This window comes from Branchiostoma lanceolatum, chromosome 19 (assembly GCF_035083965.1).
Source record: "Branchiostoma lanceolatum isolate klBraLanc5 chromosome 19, klBraLanc5.hap2, whole genome shotgun sequence".
Classification (NCBI taxonomy): Eukaryota; Metazoa; Chordata; class Leptocardii; order Amphioxiformes; family Branchiostomatidae; genus Branchiostoma; species Branchiostoma lanceolatum.
Window position 1 is genome coordinate 10,894,510 of NC_089740.1, and position 12,505 is coordinate 10,907,014.

At 42.0% G+C, this 12,505-nt stretch overlaps 1 protein-coding gene across 2 annotated transcripts in view; it reads left to right on the plus strand.

Annotated features, from left to right (window-relative positions):
- Window positions 1–12,126, plus strand: part of LOC136425632 (protogenin-like) — a 93,685-nt gene extending 81,559 nt beyond the window's left edge. For both annotated transcript variants that reach the window (XM_066414559.1, XM_066414560.1), the window contains exons 15-21: window positions 320–500; window positions 1,002–1,132; window positions 1,856–2,029; window positions 2,966–3,269; window positions 3,863–4,049; window positions 4,559–5,096; window positions 6,286–12,126. In XM_066414559.1, the coding sequence (XP_066270656.1) occupies window positions 320–500; window positions 1,002–1,132; window positions 1,856–2,029; window positions 2,966–3,269; window positions 3,863–4,049; window positions 4,559–5,096; window positions 6,286–6,854 (2,084 nt within the window). In that variant the 3' untranslated portion in view covers window positions 6,855–12,126. The remainder of the gene's footprint in view (window positions 1–319; window positions 501–1,001; window positions 1,133–1,855; window positions 2,030–2,965; window positions 3,270–3,862; window positions 4,050–4,558; window positions 5,097–6,285) is intronic.
- The last annotated feature ends 379 nt before the right edge of the window (window positions 12,127–12,505 follow it).

Below are 12,505 nucleotides of genomic sequence, written 5' to 3' on the forward strand. Positions count from 1 at the left end.
AGTCAAAAACTTTACTTAAGCCCTTTGGAAGATTCTAAGTACTGTAAATGCATTTAAGTTCGCGTGGTTTTTATTTCACACTAAGGCGAAAATGGAGTGTTCGCTGTGGTTTTAACATTGCGGCAGTGCTATAGTTACAAACTGCTACAGTATTGGACAAAAATGTTTGCGGTGGTTTTAAGTTAGTGGTGAAACGGTCACCCCAAAAACTGCGAAGATAAAACCACCGCGAACATTTCTGCATATACAGTAGTTTGAAAAAAAAAATGTGATAAAATGTGTGGCATTGACAACAACATTGTTTTGCCCCCCTCCCCAGTGGTCCCATCAGTGCCGTCCCCCATGCCTCCGTCGAACGTCATTCCGCGTGCGCTCAACGCGACCAGCGTGAGGGTGACCTGGTCCAAGCCACGGATGACCACGGTCGAGGCGGTGTACTACACGGTCCGATACAACCCGACCAACCTTCAGAATGCCACCTTGGTGGAATACATTCGCAGGTAAACTGGATGTCTTCATACCTTCAATTACACCAAATTTGACTCATAACAAATGCAATAGAGTAGCATATTTTTGCAGATCAAAATATCTCGATATTCTCCTCACTTGACTCTGAAGAAACTTATTGAAAGTGAAACTGACTGCGTAGAGGACAAACTGTACTGGCAAGAAAGTTATATTAATGCTCGGCCTCTATAGTTGATTTATCAACAGTATATTGTACTATTTATAGCGGATGAGCAATGATACTGATGACTGTAAAATGAGATATTTCTGCACAATTTATGTGAAAACGAGCCTTCTTATTTTTAGATTTTACAATATTAATCTTGCATCAGACTTTGACTATGAAGAGAGTACATTGTACGCACATTGTGTTCATGTTATGCATATGATTTATGAATGTAGTTTTTGTACATGTTTATATACAGTGCACTCTCTGCTTCAAATGCTAAGATGTTATGTCTCAATTTTTTTTGTTGCTTTGCCTCCCATTGCAGCAACACCACCAGTCTGATTGTCAACGACCTGAAACCGTTTACAAAGTATGAGTTTGCTGTGAAGTCTCACAGCAGGCAGGGGACTGAGAGCAAGTACACTCATGCCTCCATCTGTCAGACAAAGGAGGGCAGTAAGTGTTGTTTCATTTTTATTGGTTTCTAATCTATTGGTGGCAAGGCAGTATCAAAAATGCCAACAAGGCTTTGGAAACTCTTTTGATACTGCGCATGCCTTGCCACCGATAATCTGCTTGGAGATTATACAAATGCCAGTTCTTAGGATTTTACTCAAAGTTGTTCCATGTGTAGAATATTGTATTCCCGACATGAGGGCAAGGAAACATTAGTGTGAGACCTGTGTGAAAACTTCTGTGTAATACCTCTGACTTGTTTGAACATAAGAGTTCCAGTTAGGGTGTTCTCCATTTGAACATTACTAGTTCATGAGACATGCATTTGTAGAGACAGGGTTTTCAACTAGACATGAAATATTGCAGTCCACAACTTCTGTTCAAGAGTATGGAAGAAAGCTTGATAACGACAAAAATGAAATGTTTTGGACAACTTTCCACCCTCAAAAGAGTACACAGAGTCTCAATAGCCTCAGTCTTTCCCAGTTATGCAATGGACCGATCCTTTCTTTCCATCACAAATAGCAGTTCAACCAATGATAACATGGCAGTTAGCGCTTTGACCAATGAGAGAGTGGCTGTATGTCTTTCAAATATTAATGCTTTTATGTTTTTAGTTTGTATTTCTAGTTTTAACAGAAGTGGGATGGGCTAAGGGATGGGTTCATTGCAGATTAAGGCTATTTTAGGTAAAATGCTGACCTTAAGTTATTTTCCCTCAAGAACCTGGACCCCCAGCTGAGGTCCAAGTGAGGCTGCTCCAATCCGGGGCAGCTGTGCTCATCGAATGGCTGCCTCCGTTGGAAAGTAACGGCCAACTCAAGGAGTTCATCATCCTTTACGTACCGTCTGATTCGTCATTGCCAGACACAGACTGGTCCACCGTCAAGACAACTGGTTTGTCTTATTTTGTAACATCCTTAATTTTGTAGATAAGATCATCATCTTGTCGTGAGAGTATTACGGATGGACATCACCCTCCTCCTCCAGTCCTCCCTGTCCTGCATTGCTCTTGACAGTTCTTCTGGTGTGCATCCTGCATCCTCAGAGCTGCTGTATATAGGTCGTGTGAGGTCTGCCTACACTTGTAGATATAATGATAAAAGTTCTTACTCTGACATCATATCAGATGTGAACATTTTAAGTGCTCACCAGGGTATTCAGCATGTAGAAATAAGTGTACTGGTTTTTTTTCTTTACCCAATGGTCACAACATAACAAAATCCAAAGCTCGCTTCAAGGTTACGGATTACATGAATAGAAGAGGGACAGTATCTCTTCTCCTTAATTCAGAAACGTTATCCTAGATACACTGATAGTGAGGACTAACTCACCCAATAGGAGAATTGGAAGCAGGACTATTAGCTCCTCCGTTTATTTGTTTTACTGGATGGTAGGATTATCATAAAACACAAATGTAAATGTTAAGTATAAAGCACCAGATGGCCTACCTGGACTCAGCCTTGAGGAGTCAGCTGGGGATGCCTCTCAGACAATTTACATAGCCCCCCACCCCAAATGCAGGGGCGGGATAAAACAAGGAAGAATTTGTAATTTTGCAAGATCTTAAGAGAGAAACGAAGGATAATGATGCTTCTATAGTAAGTAGATATGATGCCCAAGGCTTTGGTGATCTAACATCACCTTAGTTGCAATGATTACACAAGATATTGCAGAAATTGAGAGGGCTTACTCCCCAGCTGACAAAGAGGCAACCATCTTGGAGCGTGACCTCTGACCCAGGATTTTACCATGGTCAATACTGACCGACGGAGGCCATATATACATGACATTGTATAGGATTATCATAAAATTTTTACTGTCTTTTCACAGCTGATCAGTCAAGCGTTACTGTGAACAACTTGACGTATAGGACAGAGTACTTCTTCAAGATGATGGCCAGCACGGAGGTTGGACCGGGGCCCGCCTCCGACCCCGAATCAGTCTTCACCCTCCCTCCAGTGAACCCGCTGGTGCCTGGAGACAAGACGACCCCCGGAGCCGGCGTTAAGGACAACCACACCACTCAGGGCGAGAGACGCAAGAGCATGGTCACAGGGATCATCGTGGGAGTGGCCATCGCTGTGGTGTGCATCATGCTGTGTGCCATCATCCTTCTCTGCAGAGACCCAGAGAGGTTAGCTAACATTGCTATAGTTCAACCAATCAAAGCATGGCAATTAGCAGTTCAACCAATGAGAGAAGAGCTGCATGTATGTCACATTTTTGCATGTTTTAGTTCAACCAATCAAAGCATGGCAATTAGCAGTTCAACCAATGAGAGAAGAGCTGCATGTATGTCACATTTTTGCATGTTTTAGTTCAACCAATCAAAGCATGGCAATTAGTAGTTCAACCAATGAGAGAAGAGCTGCATGTATGTCACATTTTTGCATGTTTTGTTTTTATTTTGCATTTCTATGTTTTGAAGGAGTTGGGCAGGGCTTTGAGATCAGTCACTGTCCTTTGCCAATTAGTAAAATGTCCTTTTTCAGAGTTTTGAATGTGTTTTATGTTCTTCTGTGCTGGCCTTTGTCCCGTTCACATTTTAAAGACATTTTCTAATGATAAACATGTATAGTTAGGACCAAAAGCTTTGAAAGTGTTTACAAAAATCTCTGACAACTTGCAATATTGTAGGAAATAGAAAAAAAGTGTGCCCTGAAGTCTGTTTTCTTTGCTAGGCAAGCCAGTTTGTGCTAGAGGAATAAGGCTATATTTCTTTGCTAGGCGAGCCAGGTTGTGCTGTTTTGGAAGAGACCACCACGCCCCCCATGGGAACAGGGGCGACCACGTCCACCGCCGCAACGGGAACATCCCGAACGGACACATCCGCGGCCAGGACGACCTGTACGAACTGGACTGTTACACGCCGATGCTGTCAGCCCTGCCCCCAAACCCTGAGGTGGATGCAAAGGTATGTCACTAATAATGATAAGTAGATGTTAATTAATGAGGTTCCTGAAAAAGTAGTATAGTATGATAGTTTCATATATATATATGAAATGGGTCATTCTTAGGCTTCCTTTGGGTGAAATTATAGTCAGACAAGCTACAGGGCTCGGTCAGTGCATGCGTAGGGCTGAAACTCAATCTCTTCTTACAGATATTATATACTTTTGTTTATCTCTTGATTGATGGAGAGAGTTGAGATGGAATGTTGGAATGTAATAATTGCTACTTACACCAAAATACTATTTTGGACCATCCATTCAGAAAATTCAGAAAATGTGATAATCATGTTAACATTCTTTTATGTACAGCATATTGCCACAGTATTATTGCCACAGAATCATTGCCACAGCATTATTGCCACAACAGTATTGCCACAGTATTATTGCCATATTATCACCTTTTCAGTTAGTGTTTGATTGATTGATTGATTGGTTCGTAGATCGATTGATTGATTGGTTGATGATTCCTTAGGGTCCTAGTGAGGAAGTGGAGAAACGTCTCAACGGTCACGTCAACGGGATCGTCATCATGAACGGGAAGCTCCTCGCCAACGGCAAGGTCATCTCCAAGCGCCCGGACCGTCCGGGAGGCAAGCCCAAACACCTGAATGGTCACACCAAGCCAGCCAGCAGCGGTCATCCCAAAACGCAAGTGCCAAAGATTGACCGCAAGGGCGACGAGGATAACTGGGGAGGGACGGGGAATGGCGTGAACGGAATCATGATGTCCATTCCCATCCCGAAACACTCGTCCTTCCACGAGCCCAGCTACCTCGACCTTGACCTTGACGATGGACCTGACCAGGACTGCCCTCTGCAGACGCCAGACAGAGCCTGTATTGAGCTCGACATCCCCCTACATACGGGTATAGGTGATGACCAGGGGGACAATGAGCAGGCACCTGAGGCAGTCGACTCAGGCCACCCTTCCTCCTACTCTAGTAGCCATGGTGACGAGGAGGACCCTCTCCAAGCAGACCCTCTCAACGGAGAGGACTCTTCCAACTCAGGTATGAAAGGGCTTAAGGTAGAGCTCTTGAAATGCTCGATATCTAGCCTACTTTGTAGACTTTCTAGGTGCGGCCTGTGTTTATTTTTTCGTGGAGTGCTGATTTGTGATTTTTAACATTGGCCAAGTTCTCAAATACCAGAGAAACTTGATGCCATAGATGTAGAAAGTCTGTGCAGGAGGCTAAGGATATCCCCGTTTTCTATGTAACAATCCCATCTATTGTCTGTTAAGCAATCATAGTCAAGTTGATGAAAATGACTTCAATTGTAAGATGACGGAACCATTTTTTTCCCCGACAAATAGTTAGCAAATAATGAAACACTGCTTTGTACTTACTTGTATTGCATTGCAGCCAACCTACTAGTTAACCCAACTTTAAGTTCACTTCAGATAATGTTCACCTCAGTATGTTTGTCAAATGATAAAACTGTTTTTAAATTTGTTTTATAGCAATTGAGTCAAATGGACAATCTTTTAAGCCATGTTGTATGAACCTGATGTTATGGTGTAATGCTAGTAATAATATGCTCAGTGTTTTAAACATGTTTGTGATGTATTTTCCACATCTTTGTAGACTATAATGATATAAGTCATCAGTGTTTCTATCTCTTCAGTGAGAGACAAATGAGAGATATGAAGTCGAACCAGTAGAAAGAAGGTGAAAATGCTTCTAACATTCTGGGCTGAACCGTACATCTGCTTGTGGATTATGGTGGTCTCCACTAGGTTTGGATACCGGTTCGCTGGACCTGATTCGGACCTTTATAACATCCAAGAACCGAGTCCAAAAAAACTAAAGCCAAAAACCTGAGTCCAAAAAAGACTGAACAAAGTACAAATATATTGCTCTATTTTGTTTGATAAAAAGTGTTTTGAATTTGAGTCTCCCCTCTGACAAAAAAGGCATTCAAAACCAGTGCAATATTCAAATATCAAACACTGGTTTATCTTGAAAGTCTTCTCCCAAAGAACTTTTATAGTTATGCATGTCGGTATGAATTCTCTATGCTTAATATTGGTCTAATAAAACAAAACATCAACTGGACAGGATCAGGTCCAGGTTCAGGTCCGGACCTGAACCTAAATCTCTGGACCTAAACTTGGACTTGAACCTTATTAAGCCGAACCGGTATCCACCCCTAGTCTCCACTGATGCATTGATGGAATTGTGTTGTGGTTTCTTTCAGGTCAACCAACTACCTCACCCCATTCAACACCTGAGGATGTCACAGTGACGACAGACGCTGGTTCAGCTGATGACGTTTGGCAGCCCCGGACGCCGACCGACGGCAGGAACGACACTGACGACGTCCGAGTCTCCCCAAACTCCCCCTCCTCCCCATCCAACTCCCTCCAAAGCAAAGTACAGAGCTGGTCTCAGGGTCTACACACATCACAAGGGGACGGTGTGCCCCCCTCCCCACCACCCATCCCAGGGCAAACAGGGCAGCAAGGCAACCTCCCAGCACAGAGGCACAGACCATCCCTGTGGGACGGGCACGGCGGCCAACCCCCACCCGGCCTGGCTCACGACAGGCCGGAGGGGGAACCGCTTCACACCAGTTCCACGGAGCGGCCACACAGGCAGGAGAAGCCCAATAGCGATGGGCAGCCTGTGCTGGCCGGGGATGGGCAAGCCTCTGGCCACAACTTGCCACATGAACTCAGTCCGAGTCCGGCACGCAGGATACCTCTTACTCACGGGAACAGCCACAATGGGACTGACCGCCTCCACGGCATAGACTATGAAGTTTGACCTCTGACAGAAAAAAAGCAAAGAAAGGCACCATGTCTCCTGGTTTCACCCTCAACTGCCAAGCAGGGCTCAGTATTATTCCACATGGCAAGGGTGTGGCATGCAGGTGGACATACCCCCCTATGTGTAACCTCTGAGTTTCTCACCTCTGACCTCTGAACTACAACCTTCAACCTCAAGTGAACTCCTATGCCAGGCATGGGTTAGCCGTCAAGATGCCAATATAACAAAAAGACTCAAAGAACAAAAACTACCTCAGACTCAGGTGTACCATATATCCAGCATGACCTCTACCTCGTTGACAGCACGACCCTTCCCATCAGCCTCAGTCACTGTCAGTAAGACGTCGCTACCTCAGGTAACCTGTTGTGTAATAGTACATCAGGTACAAGGTATTGTGTACATGTGCACTGTGGTCACGTGACCTGCTGTGTAATAAGTGCATCCGGTACTCCGTTACCTGTTGTATTGTAATATGTAGTAGGTGTATAATATAACTACTGTTGTTGTAGTTACTGAATTATCAATACGTTAAGGTAAGGTTTAAGAATACAAAAAAAAATGTGTCTAGCGTTATGTTATACCGTGGCAGCAGTAAGTTGCCACGCACATTTCCAGGGATTCAGTGAACATCTGCACTCAAGATTGTAGCATATAGGAAACCTGCACCATGGTTTTGTCCATTTATGGTCACAAGGCCAAGTCCATTTATATTGTAACTGCTGTTGGCCTCTCGTTGTGAGAAATACATGAACTTCATGAGTTCTTCATGATTAGCCTGTTGATATTTCCATAATTTTAGATGTCAGTGATTTACAGCACTGAGTTGAAAGAGAATGGAAGGAAAGAAAGAAAAACTTCTCTAAAATAAAGCAAGAAACCAGAAGGTTCCATTTTCTCGCAGGAGGGGCCGCAGCATACTCTTGTACAGTTTGTAGTGGCCTTGTTCTTATCCAAAGTGGGAAAGCCAACCTCATGTAGTTTGGTTTGTCCTTCATTTTGTTACTTATCCCGTTCTCTAGGTGTTCCCTCATCTACCATTTGTCCTCTCTGTCAACTTGATCAAATGGTTTTATCCAGTCCGCGAATCGATCAATTTTTAAAACTAATGTATGGGAAAAAGTGGATTTTACCGTTTCTGATATGAAATATTGGTCAAGCAAATTCATTGCCTTTTAAACATATTTAATACTTTTAAACATAGCTAGAGTGCTGATCAGTATTGTCCTTTTAATCAGAAATTTTATGACAGATTGAAATTTGAAAATTATCTGATGAGGACTGAACAAGAAAGTAGTGTCTAAACCTTACCAGTGTATGAAACGAATGTGAAAAATCATGTCAAAAGAAAATTAGTCCATTGACAGAAAATTTGGAAAATTAAACAATGCTAAAACTAACACTGAACTGTTCCCTGACTTTCTCTGGAGTTTGTTAAAAAAAATCCTCCAAATGTGACCATGCTCCTGTCAAAGCAAAACTTTGATCTGTGGCAAAGGGAAGTCAAACCACAATTCCGATAGTACTTGTCAATTCTTCATGCAAAAACGAGACAAGATTGTACACATTTCTTTTCTTAGTTTGGAAGTCAGGCCAAAATACCCACATCTAGTAACTGCATATACTTACATTGTATTTCGTATACCTTGCAGATCTCTAGACATTGCCCATAAGCATTTGGTATATTCAGGTTAATGACATCTTCTCAGGGAGTTTTAGCTGTTCCAAATATGGAAGGAGAACTTGTGCCATATTTGGAGTTTACTAGACAGGGTCTTTTTCTTTTGCATGACCTGAATATGTCAGAACCAATGGGAAAACGGGACCTTTGACCTGACTTTCTGAGAAATGGCTTCCCATTGGATAAGAACTTGAGCCAATCACAGAATGATGATATACTATATGTATGGTGATGTCACGAAGGGTAACATTTTGCGACATCGCACTTCTATAAGTAGATTGCCATGTAAAAGTATTGGCGGGTTCCTTTCTTATGAATATTACCGTTTGTCTTGCATATTCATACATATGTGATAATATAGGGTCTAGGTTGGCTTCTCTGCTCTCACATTGCTACTAAACTTTTTATATGTAAATTAATCCATGTTACCTTATTATCATAATTTATTGCAAGGTCTTGTGCATTGGGAGGCTGTGAGTGACTGTGTACTGGTAGTAGCCAGAAGGTATAAGGAAATGTTGTGAAAGGGCCATATCGCATGTTATCAGCTGATCTGATAATGGTGATGATAATGTTATCGGCCAGGATTATATGAGAGTTATAACTACAATATTTCTGTGACTGGATGTAATATTACATGTTGTCTTTTGTGCCATTACAGCTGGGATCTGCAATTTAGCAGCGAAATTCACATTATCATCATGTTCGCACGATGATATGGCCCTTCATTATGTTGAGCATCATTTCATGCACCTTTTTACCAGTCATGTGAAATCGTCCGTCCCTTCCCAGCTGTTCTGAAACCCTCTCGTTTCCTTAGGTAGTTTCAAACTTGTATCTCGCTGCACCACCTTTCCATTGGAGAGATTCTAGCTGGTTGTCTGTTTGAAATCCATTTTGAGGTGAGAATTTAAAAAAACCAAAGTCAGAGATTATTCATTCACAACAAATTCCAAAGTTTTTGATAAAAAAGAAGAGCAAACTTTTTAATGTCAATTGTCAAAGGCGCATCCATTGTAAAATGAGGTATAGGGGAGCAGAGTGTATAGTAGAGTGTCTATTGCTGGTCATGAGAGTAAGTGATCGTTGGCTTCTGTGAAAAAATAGTTATAAGGCGAGCCTGGTACTCCATATGTGGTCAACGAACACAATATATCCAGGGTATACCACTTCCTCCGGAGGGGTGCAGGGTCTAAGAAAGAGAGAGAGAAAAAGAAGTTAGTGAAGTCACTGATTTTAAAATGTTGAAGAAAGAGTAGTTTTTGAACAAAGTGAAGATTTTATGCCAAAAAGCCGAAGTTTTATGTACAGTGAGGTTTTTATGGAAAGGTGGTGTTTTGTTCATTTCCTTGTCTTCTCGAGCCAAAGTAGTTGTGTTGTATGTAGCGGTTGTGCTTGGTTTGTAGATGTATGAAGACCGTCGTCGCCACAACGTAGAAAAAACAACTTCACCAGAATTATCACTTCCTTGTAGTCCGACCTGTTCTAGAATGTTCAAGGTCGCGGAATGATAACATACCTTTCTCCTGATTCCAAATAACCAATTCTCATGCAGACCTTTAACATAACCTATGACACCTTCCACCTCTTTTGTATCTACCTCCAAGCAGTTATATTATTTTGTATTAGCCATTCAATCCGTAGTTGGCAGTCATAGGCCAACAGGTAGTATTTTATATCTCATTTCAGATGTAGTGAACCATAATTTATTCATGTAGTTTGTTGAATCATTGTACAGAGGACAAAAAAACGTAGAAACCCCATGATGTCTTTTGCACAACATCTGCTTTCTACCCCTATATGAGAATGGTATGTTCTAATATTTTGTGGAGTATTGTCTAATTCGGGAGAAACCAAGAGCAGATGTAGGGGTGGGCAGTGTTGTACAAATGTAGAAATCCCCATCCCACTAGCAAGACTAGAGAGGGTGTACTATATTATATGGACTTCAAATCTAGACTCCCTTACATGGTATAGAGCGAGGCGAAATGCATGTTTATAGCATCTTCATGGTGAATTGTCTTGTTTTAATTTATTGATGAGTGAAAGTCAAGGTGGGTTGCCATGGCGAGACATTGCCATAGCAACCAACTGTTTGGCATGACCACACGAAACCCTGTTTCTGCGTTGAATTCTGCGCAATGTCACTGAAAACAAGAGAAGGGCAGCGCTGATTATTTCGCTTCGATGAATTCTACATATTTTCCCCGCGAAACAGGGTTTTGCGTCGGTTCTGCTTTGGTAAGATACTACAGGCTTGAAGCATGCATGTAAATATAACAGTGTCTCGCTGCAGATGGCCGATATTAGTGCGAACACACAACCCCTCCGCCGGCAGTTGGGCAGTCTCAGAACTCTGCAGTTTCATAAAAGTCCAAAAGGAGGCGCTGTAAATGTTGAGATAGGGCAGTGTGCATTGTGGCTCATCAAAACACAAGAAAACCTGGCATCGTTTGCAAAATACAAAAGTGCTTGTTTTCTCACCTGTGTATTTATTTTGTCTTGTGAGAATTACGCAACAACAATTCGAAGTGGTTTCTGACAGGTAGTCTTTTGACCATACAGTTCTTGTGACGCCAAATCAGTGTGGAGCTATCTAAACAACATTGTCTAAATGTATATATTTTAGGATTTGGGCAAAAGTTGTCCATATAACTGGGTGAAGAAAGGAGGGGGAAATTCTCTGTAGAGCATAATGCTGTGAAATGTTGTAAAACGATGCCAATGGAAGTGATGATAAGATGCACACAATTTGTAATGAGCTGTCTTGAGTTCTGCGACACCCAAGAAATGAACCTATTTGCTAGGAATTGCTGCTGGATTTTGGAGACAAAAATTTTGTATAGACAAGCTCACCCAGCAGCACCACCTAGCAAGGGAACATTGTACTGCATGTACCTCTCCAAGAGATCACCTTTGACCTCCTTGTAAAGTCTCAGCAGGGAAACATGAAGACAACCTCATATATACAAAAAACCTCAGAAACTTCCTATTTTCTCTGTGGAAAATACTGTTTCATAAAAGTAAGCTTGTAAATTGTCATACTTTTCCATGGGTACATTTGATTGGCTGCACACATCTTAACCAACTTCAGTCAGGTGCCAGGTCATAACCACTGACCTATGACACCATGTGATGCAATCGTCTATTCTCAGGTTGTTCACCTTATACCTCTAACCTTTGAACTGCATGCCAGCTAAAGGTCAAAGAGGGCATCTACCCTTGCAGCCTATGGGTCAAAGTTCAAATGTCTCATGGAAAATTCAAATCCTCCATACAAGCTTTTGCTCGTTCTGAATCGCAGCTATAAACGGGAACATACCATTTTGCAGGGGGGTAGAGATGATCTCTTGGAGGGGTGTCAGAAATTCCCTGGGATAGTCCATACCTACGAAAACAACACTTATTTTTCTATGTAAGTCTGAAACTTTTGAGACCTGAGCCCAAATTTATGGTTGAACCTCTTCTGGTACTGATCACAACTTAATTTTTTATATGTACAAAGAGAGAGAAATGTTTATGATAAGGTACAAGTGTTTCTATGGGAGTCATTCCTCCCTTTGTTATAATAAAACAACTCACCCAATTGTCCCCACTCTTGTGCTCGGTGTCTTCATTCTGACTCTTTCCTTCCTAAGTCGAAGTTGAAATGTTACAAAGTAAGGAGATCGAGAGACTATATATATATATATGTACTACTGTGAATATTTCATAAGGCTTACAATGATCCACAAAGTTCTTCGGATGCAACCAAGAGATATTGAGCCTGACAAATCGCGCTCCTAGCGGTCGGCCATTCCTGTAACCGCCAGCCCCTTAGTGGGGCTGCGGTCATTAACCTCCGCCTGAGATCTTGTATAAACACAGGCTAAGAGATATTCACCTGCCAACATTTCAGTAGTTTTGCTTCCTTCTTTAGGACAATGCTGACTAACTATGCTTCCCATTCCAAGGTAACCATTTAGTATTG